The 22048-nt window shown below is 38.7% G+C and overlaps 1 protein-coding gene across 9 annotated transcripts in view; it reads left to right on the plus strand.

Annotated features, from left to right (window-relative positions):
* The window catches only part of LOC144685871 (kelch-like protein 3), a 180146-nt gene extending 162718 nt beyond the window's left edge, over positions 1-17428 (plus strand). For 8 of the 9 annotated variants that reach the window (XM_078550866.1, XM_078550861.1, XM_078550862.1 and 5 more), the window contains 3 exons: positions 12312-12452; positions 12538-12681; positions 14567-17428. In XM_078550866.1, coding sequence (XP_078406992.1) covers positions 12312-12452; positions 12538-12681; positions 14567-14595 — 314 coding nt within the window. In that variant the 3' untranslated portion in view covers positions 14596-17428. The remainder of the gene's footprint in view (positions 1-12311; positions 12453-12537; positions 12682-14566) is intronic. The other variant, XR_013577801.1, reaches the window with a different exon arrangement.
* Positions 17429-22048: the final 4620 nt, after the last annotated feature.

A 22048-nucleotide genomic window follows, 5' to 3' on the forward strand; every position in this document is an offset into this window, starting at 1 on the left:
CAGAAGATATTTAATGACATCACGAGTGGTCAAATTCTGTGAATGATCTTCAAATGGCATATCCACTTGGTCAATGCCAGGAATGTAGCCCCAAAGACCTGAATGCAGTGGCAGAAGATATTTAATGACTCATGAGTGGTCAAACTCTGTGAATGATCTTCAAATGCCACATTGTATCAGCTGCCCCACTCTATCCTCGGCTATTGTTCAGTTCATCTCACCCTTGACAGAGCCCTCACGTACAGACAGTACCTTTTCAAGACCACAGAACGCCTTTCATCATACCACCCCGTATGGTTAAACCCGCAATGCCGAGGAGTAACAGCTGAGGACCTATGGTAAGAGGATTGGCAGGAGAAAGCATCCACCAGAAACCACTCTCTAATTGTAGGCTTCATTACTCCTCCACCCGGTTATTTTCTTCCATGACGACAGTGAGCCCTTTGAAACTGTTTCTGGACTGACCGAGGCCTCTGTGCAATTACCCAATGTCAGCGGGGTTGCCAATACCATCCAGGCTGTAACTGAGGTGTAGTCCAAATAATGACTCACATTGCTAAGGAGTGTCCACTGACTAAACTTGAAGGCAGGCTTAAAGAACTCCATCTAGCCACTAACCAGGCTATTGCTTGGCTCTGTGACTATGCACATGCCAAATAAATAATGCACAAGGGTAATTAGTTGATTATTGTATGGAATATGGCATGATTTCATTTATAAATTTGGATTTGAATGTATATTTTGTGTTGGTTTTTATTTTTGCATTGTGGGCAAGAGGACAATGTGATGGTCAGTGACAGAGGGAAGGTAAGGAAAGTAGTTGTGGGGAACTGGGTTTAGGTTTACTGGTATCGCTCTTGAATTAGTTATTCACGTACAGCTCCAGCAGAAAGGGACTCTCTAGTTGTCAGTCTTTTTCTTTTTTCTCCTCTTCCACCTCCATACGTTCCTAAGCTTCTAGCCTTATAGGTGGTAGTAGGTGCTGTTCCTTCATGATGGCAAGGTTGTGCATTATACAGCATACCATGGTAAATCTTAAGACCCACTTAATCAAGTGGTTCAGGCATAAACTTGTTGTTTCAGGATCCCAGTGGTCAGTTATATCAAATGTCTTATGACAACATGGCTCTCATGCCTACTGTGCACGTGTGTGTGTGGGTTGCAAACTTGAGTCATGAACCACACCATCAATGAATAGCCCTATTTGCCCAATGGCCACCTGTTGCTATGCTGTGGTTGTTGAAATATTGTTGGCCTAGAGGACAGTGGCAAAATAAATGCCTTGTGACTGCTGCCAGGATACCGAACCTTAACCTGCATATGTGCTGCTTATGGTCAAACACCCCCAGTTGAGGAAGTGGAATCCGTTTTGATTCAGACAAGTGGCAGAGTTGACATGAGGCATACGCAGAGAAATAGGTCTCTCCACCTTCAGTTATTCTTCGATGATATTCCCTCCACCATGAGGTCAGAAGTGAGAATGTTCACTGATGATTGCACATTGTTCAGTTCTATTCACAACTCCTGAGATAATTAACTTAACTGGTCCAGCCACGTAAATACTGTAGCTACAAGAGTAGGTCAGAGGCTGGTTATTCTGCAGTGGGTGCCTGTTATGACTGAGAAGTTGGTAAAGCTGAGTTATTTAAAAATCCCAGAGGGAAACTTTAAGCAACTGTCATAACCTATCATTTTAAGTGTTACGTTTGAGATGAGACTCTAAATTCAGGAATCAGACCACCAGTCCTCGAGGTTTTACGTTAAGCTAAATGAAACATTTTATTAATTTACACAGGTTAAAATATATATACACATGGCTACAAATTACTACTATCATAACTTTTAACAAATTCCCAAACTAATCTCCATTAAGGCAACAGTAATCCATAGACTTAACCAGATACCAGGCAAAGCATTTTCACCTTACGAATTCAAAATGAGGTTCTTTTCACTTTGGTTCCTGTGGAGGCTTTCAGCTGCTTTTGATCTCACATTGCCTCTGCTCTACACACACAAAACGGTTGTCTTGTTATACCTAGCACAGCCCATTGAATGTAAACAAGAAGTTTCAATGGACACTGGAGTGTCAGAAGTCCTTCGATAGTTTGTATCGCCAACCTTTGAACTAAACCTCCCTAACAATAAAACTCCTTTCATAGTACCAATTTTATTAGTAATATAAACATATTGCTTGGTATCTGCTAGATAGGTGTCAGTTTTCACCCCACTTCTGAATGCTCTATTCAAAAAATGCAAATGCACTCCAGCTCTCTTACATCTCAAAACTAGGACACGTCAAAGCACCCAGACTCGCTGGCTTTAATCCAATTAAGACGCACCCAGACTAAACCTCTATTTTAAAAGAAAAATATTTTCCAATAATATTGTATACATGAATCGCTTCATGACACCCCCCTCCCTATCGAAAAATGAACCGTCATAATTCTAAAAGGCGGCTTCATTTTAATAACCCATCTCTCACTATCTCCTATACTTATTACACTATTACATTACCAGGTGCATGCATTAACATAACAAATATATACACAAGTCCTTGGTATCAATAGAAATCGCTCCAGGTCAGTGTCCAGGTTTTTTTTTAGATGTCCCATTTTCCTTTAAGCTTCAAACTCTTGATAACGCACCTGCGAACAGATTTTCTCTTTCAGCAATATGTATAATACATAGATTAAATGGCTGTAATAATAGACTCCATTTGAAAAGCCTATCACTATTGTCATGAAATTTGTCCAAAAACTTAAAAAAAATTATGGTCTGTATAAACAATTGTTTCTGATGAATTGTTTGCAACATAAATTTCAAAATGCTGCAATGCTAATACCAAACTCAAAGTCTTTTTTCAGCCGTTGAATATCTTCTCTGTTGTACATTCAGCTTCCATGAAAAATACCCTATCGGTTTTTCATTTCCAGTGTCATCATCTTGTAACAGTACAGCCCCAGTGCCTATATCGCTTGCATCAACGGCCAACTTGAATTGCTTGGCATAATTGGGTACTGCCAACACTGGTGTCGTAGTTAATACAGTTTTCAAACTATCGAAGGACTTCTGACACTCCAGTGTCAATTGAAACTTCTTGTTCTTTTTTAAGAGTTCTGTCAGTGGAGCAACCACTTGGCTAAAATTTGGTACAAATATCCAGTAAAACCCACTCGTGCCCAGAAATCTCAAAACTTCTCGTTTTGTTGTAGGCACTGGGAAATCCACAATAGCCTTGACTTTCGCATCGCTTGGAGCGATCTTACCATGTCCAATGGTGTGGCCTAGATTTGTCACTTGGGCTTTTGCAAATTCACTTTTAGCCAATTTCATCACCAAATTAGCTCCTTGTAGTTGAGTAAATAATTTTTCCAGATGCTGTAAATGCTCCTCCCATGTCTGACTGAAAACGATTAGATCATCAATATAAACTGCACAATTGCTTAGACCTGCAGTTACTTTGTTTGTCAGTCTTTGGAATGTCGCAGGTGCATTCTTCATATCAAATGGCATGACTTTAAACTGATATAGTCCACTTGGCATTACAAAAGCTGATATCTCCTTTGTTGTCTCTGACAATGGTACCTGCTGATACCCTTTTAGCAGGTCAATATTTGTGACAAATTTTGATTGTCCCACTTTCTCAATTCAATCTTCCAACGTGGTATGGGATATGAATCCACTTTTGTCACTGCATTCACCTTTCGATAGTCCACACAGTCTTTGTGTTCCATTCGGTTTCGGTACCAGTACAATAGGCGAACTCCAGTTATTGCAACTAGACTCAATGATATCATTTTGGAGCATAAAATCAATTTCTTTTTGTACTTGTGATAACTTTGCCAGATTTAATCTATAAGGTTGTTGCCTATTGAAGATGATATTTCTATACATACATCATGTAAAGCTAAATGTGTCTTTCCCAACTTATTTCCACAAATAGGTTTGTGTGACTGCAATAGCTTTTCCAAATCACTTTGACACTTGTTTGGAAGGTAACTCAATATTTCATTTAAATTTTCAAGCACCCCCTCATTATCCAATTTGATTAGAGGAAAATCAATTTCAGAGTCCTACACTTCCACCTCTTTCTCATCAACCACCATCACTAATACCTCTTTTTGTTCCTCTTCCCTGTCAAAGTACTTTTTAAGTATATTTACATTATACATCCTCTGCTTCTTTCTTCTATCTGGAGTATTTATTAAATAATTTTCTTCACTCGATTTCTTTTCAATCCTGTAAGGCCCACTAAATCTTGCATTTAATGAATCACCTAGTACTGGTTAAAAACCTAACACTTTCTCTCCGGAAATAAAATTGCGAATTTTAGCTGCCTTATCTGCTTTCACTTTCATCACTTGCTGTGTTATCTTTAAATGTTCCCTAGCCAGCTCACATGCCCTAATCTTTCTCTGAAATTTGATACATAATCCAGGAGAGTAGTTTCTGAATCTTGACCTACCAATTTCTCATAAATCAACTTCAGTGGTCCCCTTACCTCATGACCATAAACTAATTCAAAGGGGCTAAAACCAGTTGATGCATTAAAAGCGTCTCTAATGGCAAATAACAAAAATGGAACTCCTGTATCCCAATCCTGTGCATAATCATGACAGTTTGCTTTTATCATAGTTTTTAAAGTTTGATGCCATCTTTCCAAAGCTCCTTGTGACTCCAGATGATAAGCTGTTGACTTAAACTGTTTTATCCCCAAACTGTTCATTACTTCCTTAAACAGCTGTGACATGAAATTTGACCCCTGATCTAATTGTATTTCTTTAAGTAAACCTTATTGTGTGAAAAATGTAATTAACTCCTCCGCAATCTTCTTAGTTGCAATATTTCTTAAAGGTATAGCTTCAGGAAACCTAGTAGACACATCCATTATTGTCAATAAATACTGATTTCCACTTTTAGTCTTAGGGAAGCGTCGTACTCAATCAACCATGACCCTGGTGAAAGGTTCTTCAAATGCTGGTATTGGGATTAAAGGTGTCGGCTTAATCACTGCTTGTGGTTTTCCTGTTATTTGACATGTATAACAGGTTCTACAGAATTTGACTACATCCCTATGCAATCCTGGCCAAAAAAAACCCTCTATCTTTTCCTGTGTTTTCCTAATTCCTAAACGTCCCCCCATTGGAATTTCATGAGCAACCCTCAGAATCTCATTTCTATGCCCTAATGGGATAACAATCTGATGCACCTCCCTCCAGCTTTCATTTACTGAGATATGATCCGACTGCTGTTTTCTCATCAAAATACCTTTCCGAAGATAACATACTGGAATACATTTTGCTTCGGTTTCTGAATAAACCTTCTGATACATCTGTTTTAATTGCAAATCATTTTCCTGTAACTCCACTAACCTCTGAGTTAAACATTTCAACTGAACTGTCCTGCATTCCTTCCTCCTGAACAATGTTATCAAATACAGTGCCAGCTAATTGGATTTCAACACCTCCTTCTTATCTTTGAACTGCCTGCTTATCTTGTTTATCTTGTTCTTTCCGATGAGCCTTTAATCTTGTTTTAACACAATCAGGAAACAATCCAGGATGTTCCTTCTGTAGCACTTATGTTGAAAACACTTTTAAAGGGTGCTCACCTATCATAGGCATCATCCACATTTGCGATCCAGCTATATCATTACCCAGAATAAATTGAACCCCTGCAATTGGCAATTCTTCCACTACTCCAACCATAGCTTCACCCTCTTCCATTTGCTCTTTAAATTTACCTACCACAACGGAATAGATTTACCTTCTCCTGCAATACTCCTTTTGAACAACAAATATCACTATCCCACAACATTAAGGATTGACTGGCCCCTGTGTGTCTCAAAATTTTAACATTTTTACCTACTCCACCCTGTACACATGGAAAGACTTTCCCTTCACATACAAAATCTTTAAACATTTTTGCAACCTGCTCCTCTGAATTCTCCTCAGTAAACTGTGAACACATTCCCACTTCTTTACCTTTCACTGATTCTCCCTGTTTCACCTGCACACAAACCACTGGTTTCTCCTGTGCCTGAACCTCAGAACCAACAATACTTTTACTTCCAGAGCTTTTCTGTACCTCAATAATTCGTACAGATTTTTCCTGTAAACTCCAACACATTGACTTTGTGTGCCCCAGTTTATTACAATGAAAACTTCAATTTTGGAATGTCACTCCTACCTTCAGCACCTTTTTTATTCTGAGAAAAAACTTCCTGGGAACTTCCAGCTACTCCTTCTCTTCCCTGACCACCTACCTTCCTTTCACCTTCCCACTTTTTACCCTTTTCCAATTTGAAAAGGTGACGAAAAAAAGGTTTAGCCCTATGAACTAACTCATAATCATCAGCTATCTTTGCTGCTTGTCTTACAGAATCAACTCTCTGTTCCTCCAGATGAGTTCTCACTACCAAAGGGATTGAATCTTTCAATTCTTCCAAAAGAATGACTTCCCTAAGAGCTGTGTAGGTTGTCTCTATTTTTAACGCCCATATCCACCGGTCAAAATTACTTTGTTTTACTCTTTCAAAATCAATATAAGTTTGCCCAGATGTTTTCTCATATTTCTAAATTTCTGCCTGTATGCTCCAGGAACCAACTCATATGCACTCAAAATAGCTTTTTTCACCACATCATAATTCACTGACATTTCTTCTGCTAGCGAAGCATATACCTCAAGTGCACTACTTAACAACTTAGACTATAATAATAACGTCCAGTTTTCTTGTGGCCATTTCATCTGTTTAATTAGCTTCTCAAATGAAATAAAGAATGCTTCAATATCTTTTTCCTCAAACTTTGGAAGAGCTTGTACAAATTTAAACATATCCTCACTGGGTTCTACTCTAGAGATAAATCCTTCCTCATCTACTGACATCTCTTTTCTAACTGCCAACATTTTCAGTTGGAATTCTCTCTCTCTCTCTCTTTCTCTTTCCTCCTTCTCCATCTTCACAATTTCTAATTCCTTTGCTTCTAATTCAAGCTTCTTCATTTGCAACTGAAGTCTCACTACCTCCAGTTGTGACACACTGGTGTCAGGTTCCACTTCCAACTGTAGATTCTGTGCTATACTTTTAACTATATCTGATTTCCTAGCCCCTGCAGGTAACCCCAATTTTAACTTATCTGCCAACTCTCTTAACTTTTGGTTATTTTCTCCAACTCAATCAGAGTTATCTCTTCTACTCCCAGACAAGCCTTAGCAATTGCCAAAGCCATCTTGCAGTCTCCACACTTCTAAAATACCTCACCAACTCCTAAATTCAAAGTGCCTCTTGTACTCGTAAACTTAAGATTCACCAATTCCAAACCAATCAAGGAATTAGAAATATAATTCATCTAGGCAAGAGCCCCCAATTGTTATGACTGAGCAGTTGGTAAAGCTGAGTTATTTAAAAATCCCAGAGGGAACCTTTAAACAACTGTCATAACCTATCATTTTAAGTGTTATGTTTGAGGTGCGACTCTAAATTCAGGAATCAGACCACCAGTTCTCGAGGTTTTACATTAAACTAAATTAAACAATTTATTAATTTACACGGTTTAAATAAAATATATATACACATGGCTACAAATTGCTACTATCATAACTTTTAACAAATTTCCAAACTAATCTCCATTAAGGTAATAGCAATCCATAGACTTAACCAGGCACCAGGAAAGCATTTTCACCTCGAATTCAAAATGAGGTTCTTTTCAATTTGGTTCCTGTGGAGGCTTGCAGCTACATTGCCTCTGTTCTACTCACACAAAATGGTTGTTTGTTATACCAAGCACAGCCCATTGAATGTAAATTCTCATTGTATCACCAACCTCTGAACTAAGCCTCTCTAACAATAAAACCCCTTTCATAGTACCAATTTTATTAGTAATATAAATATATTGCTTGGTATCTGCTAGATAGGTGACAGTTTTCACCCCACTTTTGAATGCTCTATTCAAAAAAACAAATGCACTCTATCTCTCCTACATCTCAAAACTAGGACACATCAAAGGCCCCAGACTAACTGGCTTTAATCCAATTAAGACACACCCACAGACTTAACCTCTATTTTAAAAGAAAAATATTTTCCAATAATATTATATACATTAATAGCTTCATGACAGTGCCTCATCTTCTGACTCCTCAAAAACGTTTCACCATCAGCAAGGCCCAAGGCAGGAGTTTAATGGAATACTCTTCAATTGCCTGGATGAATGCAGCTCCAACAATACTCAAGAAGCTCAAAATCAACCAGGACAAAGCAGCCTGCTTGTTGGTGCCCCATCCACCAACACAAATTTTCACTCCCTCCACCCCTGCGCATCAAGGTTGCAGTGTGTACCATCTACAAGATGCACTGCAACAACCCGCCAAGGCTTCTTCCTCAGCATCTCCCAAGTGCATGACCTCTACTTTAGGGAGAGATGGTGGAGTAGTGGTAATGTCACTGGACTAGTAATCCAGTGGCCCAGGTTAATGCTCTGGGGACACAAGTTCAAATCCCACCATGGCAGCTGGTGGAATTTAAATTCAATTAATAAAATCTGGAATTGAAAGCTAGTCTCAGTAATGGTAATCATGAAACTATCATCGATAGTTGTAAAACCCATCTGGTTCACTAATGTTCTTTAGGGAAGGAAACCTGCTGTCCTTACTTTGTCTGGTCTACATGTGATTCCAGACCCACAGCAATATAGTTGACTCTTAACTGCCCTCTGAAATGGCCCAGCAAGCCACTCAGTTCAAGAGCAAATAGGGATGGGCAATAAATGCTGACCTTGCCAGCGACACTGAGATCCCATGAAATAATTTTTAAAAAATCCAGAAGGACCAGGGCAGGAAATGCATGGGACACCACCACCAGTCAGTTCCCCTCCAAGTCATTCACCATTGTGACTTGGAATTATATTGCTGTTCCTTCATTGACACTGGGTTAAAATCCTAGAACTCCCTCCCTAACAGTATTGTGGGTGTACCTACACCGCACAGATTGTGCAGTTCAAAAATGCAGCTCACCACTACCTTCTCGAGAGTAATTAGGAATGGGGAATAAATGCTGGTCCTGCCACCGATGCCCACATCCCGTGAATGATTATAAAAATATAGTGCTATCTTGTACCATGGGGACATCTGCAATCATTGCAAACCTTTGTGCCCATTCTGCTTGTTTCTTTCTGGCACGGAGGAATCACATTAAGTTATCTCTTTGCATTGAGTGCCTCAGTGATCCCCTTTATGCAACAATATGCTGCAAATTATGAGGTTTTGCTAATATCTCCAGCAGTAACCCTGAAGGAGTCTGCAAAGGGACATAGGTTCAGTAAGTAGGCAAATAATTGGCTGATGGAGCATAATATGGGAAAATGTGAATTTGTCAACTTCAGGAAGAACAGAAAAGCAGTATTTTATTTAAATAGAGAGAGATTACAGTACTTTGAGGTACAGAGGGATCTTGGTCTCCTAGCACGTGTATCAGGAAAGGTTAGTATGCAGGGAAAGCAAGTAATTAGGAAGGCAAATGGAATGTTGTTGTTTAATGCAAAGGGAATGTAATATAAAAGCAAGGCTGTTTTGCTACAGTTGTATAGGCCGTTGGTGAGACTACATCTACAGTACTGTGTACAGTTTTGGTCTCCTTATTTAAGAAAGAATATAAATCCATTGGAAGCAGTTCAGATAAGGTTCCCTCACTGATATCTGGGATGGGGTGATTATCTTATGAAAAAGATTGGACAGGCTGGGCCTGTATCCTTTGGAGTTTAGAAGAATGAGAGGTAATCTTATTGAAACATACAAGATCCTGAGGGGACTTGATAGGGTGGATGCTGAGAGGATGTTATCCCTTGTGGGAAGCACTAGAACTAGGGGACATAGTTTAAAAATAAGGGGTCTCTCATTTACGACTGAGATGAGAAGAATTGTTTTCTCTGAGGATCGTAAATCTTTGGAACTCTGTTCCCCAGAGAGCGGTGGAGGTAGGGTCAATGAATATTTTTAAGGCAGAGGCAGATAACCTTTGACTCCCTTTTGTTAGTCAAAAATCTATCAGGGCTAGGCAGAGTGTGGAGTTGAGGCCACAGTCAGATCACCATGATCTTATTAATGGCAAAGCAGGCTTGAGGGGCGAAAGGCGTACTCCTGTTCCTAATTCATATGTTCGTGTGTAAGGAGCCAGATGCATAAAAATTCATAGCCACATTGCTTTGCTCTGGAGTTGGAGTTGTCGCTGCAACAGTTAACAAATTTCAGTTATGATCTCCTTAGTGAAGTGCAGGAATCTCAAACATTGGTCTTCACTTAAGTTCAAGTAAGAGGGTTAGCCCTGAACATGCTGGGCAAACATGGCCTACTGCTGAGCATTTCTCCCCTTTTTCCAGCTGCTTGTTCTGCTTAGTGCAGCCTCAACCCATTATCCCCGTCATCCTCAGTTCCAAGAGGAAGTGCTCTTCAGTGTACCTATGTCTAGTTTGTGCAGAAGCCTTGAAGTCAGCACAAGTACTTTAGTACCTGCCATACCACCTCATGTAAACTTTTGAAACTTTAACCAAAGAAAGCATCCAAAATGTGTAGAATTGTAGCAACAGGAAGAAAAAAAAATGAACCAGTAATTAACCTTATGGAGTTGATTACCTCTTTAAATAGTGCTGGTGGGAGGTCCATCATGTTGTTTAAAAAGTGTTCAGCTGCGCCAAGTTAAGAGAGAGCTTAGGCTGGAATGTGGAGCTCCAACTTGGCAGTGCTGGCACCACACCTGCATTGCTTGCTGATGGACCTCATGCTCTGCCTGCTCTGCATATTTCCAGTGTGTGAATTCTAACCCTTTTACCAAGATGGCGTCCACTGCACAACGCATCGTAAGTGTGCATATACATATGCAGCATTAAGGGACCTTGTAATCTGCCAAAAAAGGGCACTACTGAGTCCATTTCACCCCCAAAATATTTTATTATGCTCTGGCCTTACTTTACTCACAAATATCGATAAGCTTGTTTTTCACTGCATTGTCCTCCACTGTGTTTATCTGTAATCTTGAAGATGCATTATTACAACTTTCATATTATTCATGTCTGTTCCCTTATAATCTGATTTATACTTGAGCTTTAATTCTCTGCCTTGTCTTTTTGATATTGTTTTATTGTCTTACTCTTTTCCTAATTCATCGGATGTAGGTGTCACAGGTTAGATGAGCATTTGTTCAGTCTTGTTCAGAGGGCATTTAAGAATGGGTCTGGAGTCTGATTTACTTCCCTAAGTGAACCAGATAGGTTTTTAATGACAATTGGCAATGGTTTCATGGTCATCATCATCAGACTTTTAATTCCAGATTTTTACTGAATTCAATTTCCACCATTTGCCATAGTGGGATTCAAACCTGGGTCCCCAGAGCATTATCCTGGGTCTCTGGATTACCAGTCCAGTGATAATACCACCACGCCACCACCTCCTCCTTATGAGGCAATGACTTGAGTTTTCCTAACTGGTATCAGTATATCTCAACATATATTTTATATATACACATGTGATGGTGCTTTTCAGAAACATAACTGTAGAGCACGACCATTACAAAGTTGATCAAAACAATAAAACCCCAGCTAATTCCTTCCTTCAGCCTGCTAACAGTATTGACCTTCATGCACGACTACTATTTAATGTAGCTTCAGCTACCATAGAGATATTTTTTAATTCTGTTCAGTTTTCAGGAATTATGACCTGAACTCCCCTAACAGTTCAATGGGTAAATGTAATATATGGTGTGATACTGAGTTACACAGAACAGGAGCGTTGCTGGTTGAGTCACTTATCTATGCTGAGTTAGCTGGTCTTGACTGAGAATGATGGTGGGTGCTACAATCAGCTTCAGTTGGCTGGGCTATTGAAAGGAGAAACTGGCCAAGTTCCTTCACTAAATATAAACCTAAGAACCCCTGCTGCAAGTTGCACGTGTGAACATTTGAAAGGACAAAATTGGACCTGTCTAATATTCCATCACCACCAAAAATAGCCTACTGTGATTTGTTTACTAGGCTCATGAGGAATGGAAAAGTTATTGTTGCCTGTGAAAATGCACCTCTGGCAGGAGTTACTACCCTTAGGAGAGGAGTAAGGGAGGGAAAATTGGAGAGATAAAAAAACACTTCACAGCCTGAAGAGCAATGGAGAACTTCATCCCTGTCAAACTGAAAGGAAACATTGCTTGTTAACCTTTCAGTTGAGAGGTATCCTTGTATAGGTTGATAGTCCACGGTCAAGTTTCAGCAAAGGCATATTTTGCATTGAGAAATAATGTTTTATTCATTCTTTTTATATGTTCATTACAGGGGTAGGAGTTCTAAATGGTCAATTATATGCAACAGGAGGTCATGATGGACCTTTGGTGAGGAAAAGTGTTGAGGCGTATGACCCATCCACAAACACTTGGAGACAAGTGGCGGACATGAATATGTGCCGGAGGAACGCAGGTAGGGATCCATTTAAACTTTGGGTTTATCGTGCATTTGAAGGTAAAATAAGTTTTAGTCTAATTAAACCTTTTCTGTCTTGTAGGAGTTTGTGCTGTAAATGGATTTTTGTATGTAATTGGAGGGGATGATGGTTCTTCTAATCTAGCTTCTGTGGAGTTCTATAACTCTATAACTGACAAGTGGACACTATTACCAAGCAATATGAGCACTGGAAGAAGCTATGCAGGTAAAGCTGTTGCAGGTTTGTAGCTAAGACTGTTTTAACCAGGGTGCTGTGTACCACTATGATATGCAAGCTAAGCAGTTGTACTTTTTTAAATCATTTGTCGTCTGACTCTTTTGCATCTATACAGTGTTAGAGTTGATGCTAGTTCACGAGTGGACATAAAACATCCATATATATTATTCTAATGCTATCATGCATCAGAAAATTACCTAAACTTTAAAATCTATATAACGTTTATAATAGTCCTTTTCATATTTTAACTTTAGAATAGAGGCAAGATGATAGTGACATTATTTTGCTTCATTGGAAGACTCTCTGATCCATGCCACGTTAGTGTCTAAATGGAGATTAATAATGCCCAAACATTTCAAAGTGAAGCGCTCTTTGACACATTACATCATTGGTGCTTAGTTGGAGCACCAATTGGAGTCGATGAAAGAGAGAAAAAAGTAGCTGAGAGGAAGATGAATAGAAATGCAAGAGACTTCAATAAAGCTATAAATGGGAAAGAAAAACAGTTTGAGAGGGGTAGGTGGTAACGTAGTGGTATTGTCACTGGACTGGTATTCCAGAAACCCAGGGGTAAAGGAGTAATGCTCTGGGGCCCGGGTTCCTACCGGAAGATGGTGGAATTTGAATCCAATAAAAATCTGGAAGTAAGTCTAACGATGACTATGAAACCATTGCCGATTGTCATAAAAACCCATCTGGTTCACTAATGTCCTGTAAGGAAGGAAATCTGCTGTCCTTACTTGGTCTGGCCTACATGTGACTCCAGACCCACAGCAATATGGTTGACTCTTAAATACCCTATGAACAAGGGCAATTGGGGATGGGAAATAAATGCTGGCCGAGCCAGTGATGCCTACATCCCATGAACAAATAAAAAAAAAAGCTGCTAAGATGGATTTGCATGTTGAATATGGGGTTGTAAAACTTTTGTGAAATATACAAAGAGAGCAGTATTTAAAGCAAGTTATAGAAGGTTTGGGTATGCAGAACATCTGCTGGCTCAGCATCTGGGACAACAATCACACAATGAAATAGGATTGGGAAGAAGAGGTTTTTCCAAAAGTATGGAGATTTAAATAATTCAGTTCTATTATTACTGAGTTAATTTACTGGCTTTTGTTATCTGTAGACTGGTGTAACCTAATCATTGCTATGTACTAGCAAATCAGTGTCTGTTAACCAATAAAAATTTTAAACCAGAACTCTGCATTGGCAACACAGGACAAGAATTGTCATTAATTTGAAATGGAACAATTTGTTCCTCTTACCCCAGCCCTAGTTTTCAACACATCTATTTATTATTTTTTCTTCCTTGGGAGTATCTACTTTCAGCTGTGTGAAACTTAGTTATCTTCTGTGGTGCTATGAATCAGCTGACAGAAGACATGCCTTGGTGGAATAAATTGGCTGCTGCTGTTTGTCCCATGTAGAGTGAAGTGCTGCATTATTTTGAGCCACTCCATCTAGTGGCCTATTAAAACCAATAAAGAGTTGGTTAAGTGAGTCTTGTTAAGGCTGTAATTTTAATCACTATCCTAAAGTGGCATCCCAGCACTCAACTGCTAGGTTTACCAAACACGCAAGCTGTTTATTATCGCTTCTCTTCTAACTCTTGAAATAAATTATATTTAAACAGTTTAATTGTGTTGTAATCTTACTTTGCATAATAGAAACAGTAGGGGCAATTTTACTGTTATCGCTAGGTGAAATCAATGAAAAGGATAATCGGGTCAGGTATGAAATGTACTGTTGCTAAAAGTACCCAAAATATGTTTAGGTGAATAAGAAATATTGTGTGGGACTCTTATTGATATTGTAATTGTCAGAACTGGTTTTGAACCTTTTAACATTGAATGGTTTATTTTCCTCTTAGGTGTTGCTGTTATTGATAAACCACTATGACTCTACACTTGAGCTACAGTGGGATTCAAGTGAAAACTGATTCGCATTCTGGTGAAGACTGACCTAGGTGTTTTTTTTAAACTATTTATACTACTTGGATGCATGGTATACTGTGTGAGTAATAGCTCAGCACAGTTACCCTGTCAAAAAGATGCCAGCACAGCAATATGCATTTTTAAAAAAAATCAAGCACAAATCTAAGGGTATATCAAGATATGGAAACATGTTCACTACTAGCACTGCAAGTGAAACTAAGTGCAAGTTAGCAGGCACGTGCTATCACTTTGCTCTTGCCAAGTGATCTGGGATGTCCAGTATTGATAAGTGTCAGCCTTCAACAGAGCCCGATTGACTGGAGAATGTGAATTTTCTACTGTTACATGTGGGTTCTACATAGTATCATTGCTGAAAATCAAGCTGCTGCCTTTTAAAGCACAATCGTTTGGATCAGATGAAGCACTGTATTACCATGTCAACCATTTTAAAAGAGACAAACCTAACATTCTAACCTTTGGAGAGCAGAAAAGATACTTGCCATAATGGTTTGTTTATGTTGAGATGAGCTGCTACTGCTATTTCAAATGATGTGCAAACTCCTCTTTTCCCCCTCAAATTTAAGATTAGATCCCCTATTTTGAGAGGTGAGCTAATAGAGGATATGAAGTCCCTGTTGTAAGTAGTCCCTTTAGTAGCCAGAAAACTTCAATGCAGCCTTCAAATTCTTTGAGAGTTTGCTATTGTCAGTACAGAAATTGCTTGGACACTGGAACCTCTTTTGTACCGGTGCCATGCAACACTAATAGAAGTCCAAACCAAAATGGACCAGAATTCTTATTGACTTTTCAGCCCCACATTTTAGAGTAGTGATATTCTTTAATCTACATAGATTGCATTAGTAGTACTCTAATCTTTTTTTTAAAAAAACCCTTAGGCACCTGTAGTCACAGGTAATGTGCAGATGGTAACAGGCAAGATAAACTATCATACCTGTCCCTCTAGTTGCTCTGGAGGAGTTGGAATTAGGTGGTTTAATGGTACACTAGGCAAATTATCTCAGTGAAAAAGAGAACTTTAAACTACCCTGCAGAAGGATTTAAAAAACAATGCCTTTAACCTCAAGTTTCTGTTGTCCAGAGTTCCAAAGTTTGCAGCTAATTGTTTGGCTACTTTTAATGGCTACTGCCACCTAGTGAAAATTCTGACAAGCAAAATGCTAAAAACATTTTTTTTAAAAGAACAAAAGAAATTATAATATTTTAATACGAAACATCTTCAAATTCATTCTGGCTACAGGTAGTATGTTTTTATATCTAATAATACTTGGAGCAGTATTACTTCAAGGCTCTGAGGCCGCACTTGTATTCCTGTTATGAGTAAAATTCTTACCTGTGAGGTACTATTTAATAACATTGTAAATGTGGTTATAGTTATTCACTAAGGGGGTATAGCCTTATTCATTTTTGGTATATCTGTTCCTCTGTGAAACATCAGCTTAAAACGAACAAGCTTTTCATACTATTTGCTTTATATTTTTTGAATTTCCTTTCCATTTCCTCCTTTATTATTTTTCTTCTCTGTTTACTACTTTTTTCTTTTATTTTGGTACTCATATGGTTGTTTGTTTCTCCTGTTTAATAAACCATCCCCCTACTTTTTTGTTTTCAGTGATTCTCCAGGCTCTGAGCATTGAAATATATGAACCTTGATTTTCTTTTTGTGTCTCTGTGCAGATAATTTTGAGGCTCGTATGCAATGTTTGAGGCTTGGAGATGCTTGTCATTTTGCTTTTCAATGTTTCGTACATCCACCTTGCCTCTTCCCTTTCTCATTTTTTTTGAAGTTTTCTTTTCATCTCTTAATTTCATGATTTTTTTGTCGTTTTACTGTGTTTCTCTTTTGAATCCTATTTTACCTCTGGTGTTTCCATGCAGCCACCAAACACCATTACTGGAGCTTATTAGATTGATGGTAATGCTCCACTGCTGCAATAACCTGGTAAGTGTTGCTCATGGCTTATTTAAGAACATTGTGCAGCATGAGGGGACAATATGGAAAATATAAAATGCAATAGGGAATGAATGAATGAAATGTTAACCCATTTTGGGGCTACTGGAGAGCCATGACAGGGGACCTGGAGTCAAATTAGTCATTAATGCAAAAAAGTTTATGTCCTGCCTTTCAAACGAATTTGTTTAATGTGTATGTTCAAATTACAAGAGGTGCAACAATTATAGAAGTTTTTAGTTTTCTTCACAAGAATTTTCGATTATGGTTCGATTGTTCATTTATGAAATCATTGGTTGATTTGAATATTTTTGGCAACCTAATGACAAGCAAATGTAGTTCAATGCAAATCAAGTATCTTGGTGCCAGTGTGATCCTGCCATTGATTATCAACAAAATGTTGTTGAATTCGATAATGGTTGCGCTTCTAATATCAAATGTAAGTTACTAATTTAATTTATGGAAGTTATTAAGTTCAGTATAAATACTATTCCATTCTAAGCAGTGTTACAAAATAACTTTCCATCCACAACAGTCAGTATCATAAAACATAATTAAGTTGTAATCCTCTAACCCTGTCTTCATTGATATGTAATGGACTACCAAATCAGACCAAAAAGGTCATACTATAGTGACAGAGTATGGTGTCAGGGATTAATGTACCATTGCACTCTGCTGTCATTTGAAACAGTGTTTGAAATCTTTTTAGGTTCTATGTAATGATTTATTTTAAATGTTCATGCCATATCTGTGGAACACAAGACTGTGAAGCACTCCTGACTGTATTTTATTTTTCAAAATGTCAATAAAATGACGGAAATAATTTGAACATTTCATTGTTTCTTCAGCTTGGATGGATGCACACACAATTTTTTTTTTGTGTAGCCCTCAACATTTTCCCCCTACCTTAGAACACTGGCAACTGGAATCAGTTCTCTCTATATCTCTAATTTTAAAGTGTATTGGTTTTTCAGTGTAGTGTTTCTTTCATTTCATAAAGGAGCTGAATTTATAGCGGAAAGAAAATGACAAGTTCTCAGAATGACAAGGAACAGAAATGTTCAAAGTACAAAGCAGATAGCTCAGCACCTGAAAAACAGTCAGATTAATCTTTAAGGTACAAGTGTATTCACGGATAATTTTAAACTCCTTTGTTTCATACTTTTTTCAGATTTGTCAGATTTGTAATTTAATCTCATCTGAATTAAATTCATGACTAAAAGTTGAAACCACCTTTAGTTTATACATACAGATCTTTCTTCTGTCAAGCGTTTTGATTGTATCCTGTAAAATATTACAGAAATGTTAATGGGTAATTTATGATTAGAATTTCAGGAATATTTTAAAAACAGTTGCTTGGTAGTACAAAACTTGAATATTGCTGAAAAGAGAGATGTATTGCCAAAGATTTTCATCTTGCACTCATCAGGACAAACTCAAGAATGCCAAATTTCAAACGATCATAATTTATATCACAGGAGAAAAAGATCTTGAATGATTGGCAAGCCAACTCTGGCTAAGGCGTTGCCATGGAGAAAGCAACAGGGAACTATAGGCTCCCCAAGCTCCCAGGTAATTCAAAAGGCACAAGGCTTGAACATATTCCTTTTGTTTGCAGAGAACAGCTCCCTGTATAGGAATGTATGTCACGTCTATCAAGCTTAAATGAGCCACATTGCATGCTCAACTGATTATCTTAAATTGGTTGTCAGTGTAGCTATTAGCACACTCAGGGTTGTTCAGTACGTGCTGCTTAATCACAAAATCACAAAAGGTAGACCTTTTGCAAGTGCCGGTGGTTGAGTAGAGTCTGTACTCTGCCTGTTATAAACAACCAAAGGAACATGTTGTTTGATTCGATCAGTCTACCGATAGATGTGATTCTGCGATTTTTCAGGTAGCTGATGCCTCCAGGTAGGGATGCTGGGGCACAGTTGGTTGCTCATGCATTTGGATTGTTATGAGTGTGTCAAGATGCCTCCTCCATCCCCTTCCCCAGGAAAACCCACAAATGAACAGGCAAGATTGAAAGTGAAACAGTGAACTTTTATTGAAGCAGCATACCCAGTGAAAGACTTTTGATGTAGTTAGTGCTAAACTTTACATAAACATTGAGGCACTTGGTGGCAGACTTCACTTAAAATTGTGTTAACTAATTATTGCTTTGTAAACAAAAATGGTTGATTTAAAAAAAAAGTTAAATAGTTTAAAATGATTTTTGACCAAGACAGCAGCAATGAAATAAATTGTAATACAATCATAAAAAATATAAATCTCAATAAATAACACCAACATTTCAAGAGTGAAAAACAGGGAATAATTCACTAATGGCAATTTCACACCAAGTCTGTGGAGTACGGATAAAAGATCTTTATAATTACTTAGTGAGGTTCATCTCCAATACCAGTTGAATTTTATGCTCAATTGATTTTAGATTGAACCCTGATCACCCCACCCATAAACAAGTTCTTTGCTATTCATTGTAGCATTAACATTTTAAGAAATCGCAATTTTAAAATATCACCCTTTTTTAGTTAATTTATGGGATGTGGGTGAGACTGGCTAGGCCAGCATTTATTGCCCACCCCTAATTGCCCTTGAGAAAGTGGTGGTGACCTGCCTTCTTGAACCGCTGCAGTCCCTGTGGTGTAAAAAAACTACGAATCTGAGCAAATCACATTTAATCAGTTTTTTCAACAATGTTCCACGTTCTGTTGCATGCTGCAGTCAGCACTCCTAGGATCAAAGGAACAGGAGTAGACCCTTTAGCCCCTCAAGCTTGTTCCACGATCAGTGATGTTTTGTATGTTGGTTGCGTGGCCTATCTTATCTTGAGTAACTCTAGTCTGACTTGGGTAGGTTACTTCAAATTGCTTTATTAACACTATACAAGGTAGGCTAGAGTAGGTATATCTCTCTTGAATACAGACTGTTCCATCTGCTCTACAGAGTCTCTAGCACATGACTGCTGATGTCACTGCTACATTATGATATACATCACTAACTCATTGCCATAACAATTAGCCTATTATAGTACTTGTGAGATTATGGCTGATCTGCGACCTAACCCCACACACCTACCTTTGTCCTACATCTCTTAATATGTTTGGTTAACAAAAAATTATCAATCTCAGATTTAAAATTAACAATTGATCTGGCATCAATTGCTGTTAGCTGAAGAGAGTTCCAAACTTCTAACACTTACTTTGCGTGTAGAAGTGTTTCCTAATTTCACTACTGAAAGGTCTGGCTCAGAGCTTGTGCCACCTCCTCCCACGCCAACATATTAACTTTTTCTGGTGCTGTACACTTCTCTTTCCCCAGAAGCTGCCAATGCCTCACCTCCACTTTGTTGAAGTGTGTTCAGATTTTAATCACTAAAGTTGTGATATCTCTTCTCCAATATCCTCTGCTCTGCCATCTTTTTTTCTGAAAGTAAGTGCATGCTTTTTTCAAAAAGTTACTTTGCACTTGCAGTGGTTATGCTGCTGGACAAGTAATCCAGAAACAAATTCAAAAAGCACCATGACAGCTGGGGAATTTAAATTCAGTTAATTAAATAAATCTGAAATTAAAACCTAGTAGCAGTAAAGGTGACCATGAAACTACAGGATTGTCATAGTTCACTAATATCCTTTTGAGAAGGAAATCTGGAATGTGGGTGATTCTTAAATACCCCAGCAAACCACACAGTTGTATCAAATCATTGTAAAAAAAAATTCTAATAGGAATAAAACTGGACGGACCACGTGGACCAAAAACCAGGTACAGCAACGGCAGACCAAGCCCAGTTGACCCTGCAAACTCCTCCCAATTAACACTGGGGACTTATGCGAAAATTGGGAGTGCTGTCCTACAGAACAGTCAAGCACAGTATGACCTAATCATATTTATAGATTCATAATTTTCAGACAATGTCCCAGACTGCTCCATTATCACCTCTGGGTATGTCCTATCCCATCGGCAGAACAAATCCATCAAGAGTTGATAGCACAATGCTATACTGCCATGGGGCTGTGGCCCTGGGAGTCCTTAACATTATCTCTATGCTTAATGAGGTCTCATGGCATCGGGCCAAAAATGGGCAAGGAAATTTGCAGATTACCACCTACTTGTAGGAGATAAAAAAGGAGGGGGGGGGGGGCGGGGTAGCACTAATGGTTAAAGAATCAATTCCAGTTGTGAGAAGGGATGATATACTAAATGGGTCAACAAACGAGGCTTTATGGATTGAGCTTAGAAGTAAAAAAGGGGCAGTCACACTACTGGGAGTATACTACAGACCCCCAAATAGTGAAAGGGAGATAGAAAAACAAATATGTAGGCAAATTTCTGCTTGTAAGAACAAGAGGGCAATAATAGTAGAAGACTTCAACTATCCCAATATCAACTGGGATTCAAACAATATAAGGGGCACTGAGGGAGAAAAATTCATGCAGTGTGTCCAGGAAAATTTTTTCAACCAATTAGTGACAAACCCAACGAAAGGAGATGCAATTCTAGACCTAGTCTTGGGGAACGAAGAAGGGCAAATGGGTGAAGTGACAGTTGGCAACCATATCGGGGACAGTGATCACAACTCAGTTAGATTTAGCATTACCATGGAAAAGGACAGAGATAGGGCAGGAGTAAAAGTCTTGAACTGGGGGAAGGTAAATTTTGCAGAAATGAGAAGGGACTTGGCTGAGGTGGACTGCACACACTGCTGGAGGATAAACCAGTGGGAAGCGCTAAAAAGCGAGATCCTAATTGTACAAAGTAGACATGTGCCCTACAAAAATAAGACTGGTACTGCCAAATCTAGACCCCCCCTCGGTTGTCTAGAGGAATACAGGGGAAGATCGAACAGAAAAAGAAAGCATACGATGGGCACAAAGAACTAAGCACTGCAGATAGCCTAGACGAATATAGGAAGTGCAGGGACAAAGTGAAAAAGGAAATAAGGAAATCAAAGAGAGGGCATGAAAAAAGATTAGCAAGTAAAGTTAAAGATAACCCAAAGGTGTTTTACCAATACAATAACGCTAAAAGGTTAGTTAAGGAAAAAGTGGGACCTATCAGAGATGAAGATGGAAACTTGTGTGTAGATGCAGAGGCTGTGGGAAGGGTTTTGAATGAATATTTTATCTCCGTGTTTACAAAGGAAAGGGAGGATGTAGATATAGTAGTCCAGGAGGAACACTGTGAGGTATTGGACGGGATAGTCATAAAGAGAGAGGAAGTACTCGAAGGGTTGAAATCCTTGAAAGTTGTTAAGTCACCAGGGCCAGATAGATTGTTTCCGAGGCTGCTGAAGGAAGTCAGGGAGGAGATAGCAGATGCTCTGGGGATGATTTTCCAGTCTTCACTGGATACAAGGTAGGTACCGGAGGACTGGAGAAATGCAAACGTAGTTCCATTGTTTAAAAGGGATCAAAGGAAATGCCAAACAATTATAGGCCAGTTAGTC

This window comes from Cetorhinus maximus, chromosome 10 (genome assembly GCF_964194155.1).
Source record: "Cetorhinus maximus chromosome 10, sCetMax3.hap1.1, whole genome shotgun sequence".
Classification (NCBI taxonomy): Eukaryota; Metazoa; Chordata; class Chondrichthyes; order Lamniformes; family Cetorhinidae; genus Cetorhinus; species Cetorhinus maximus.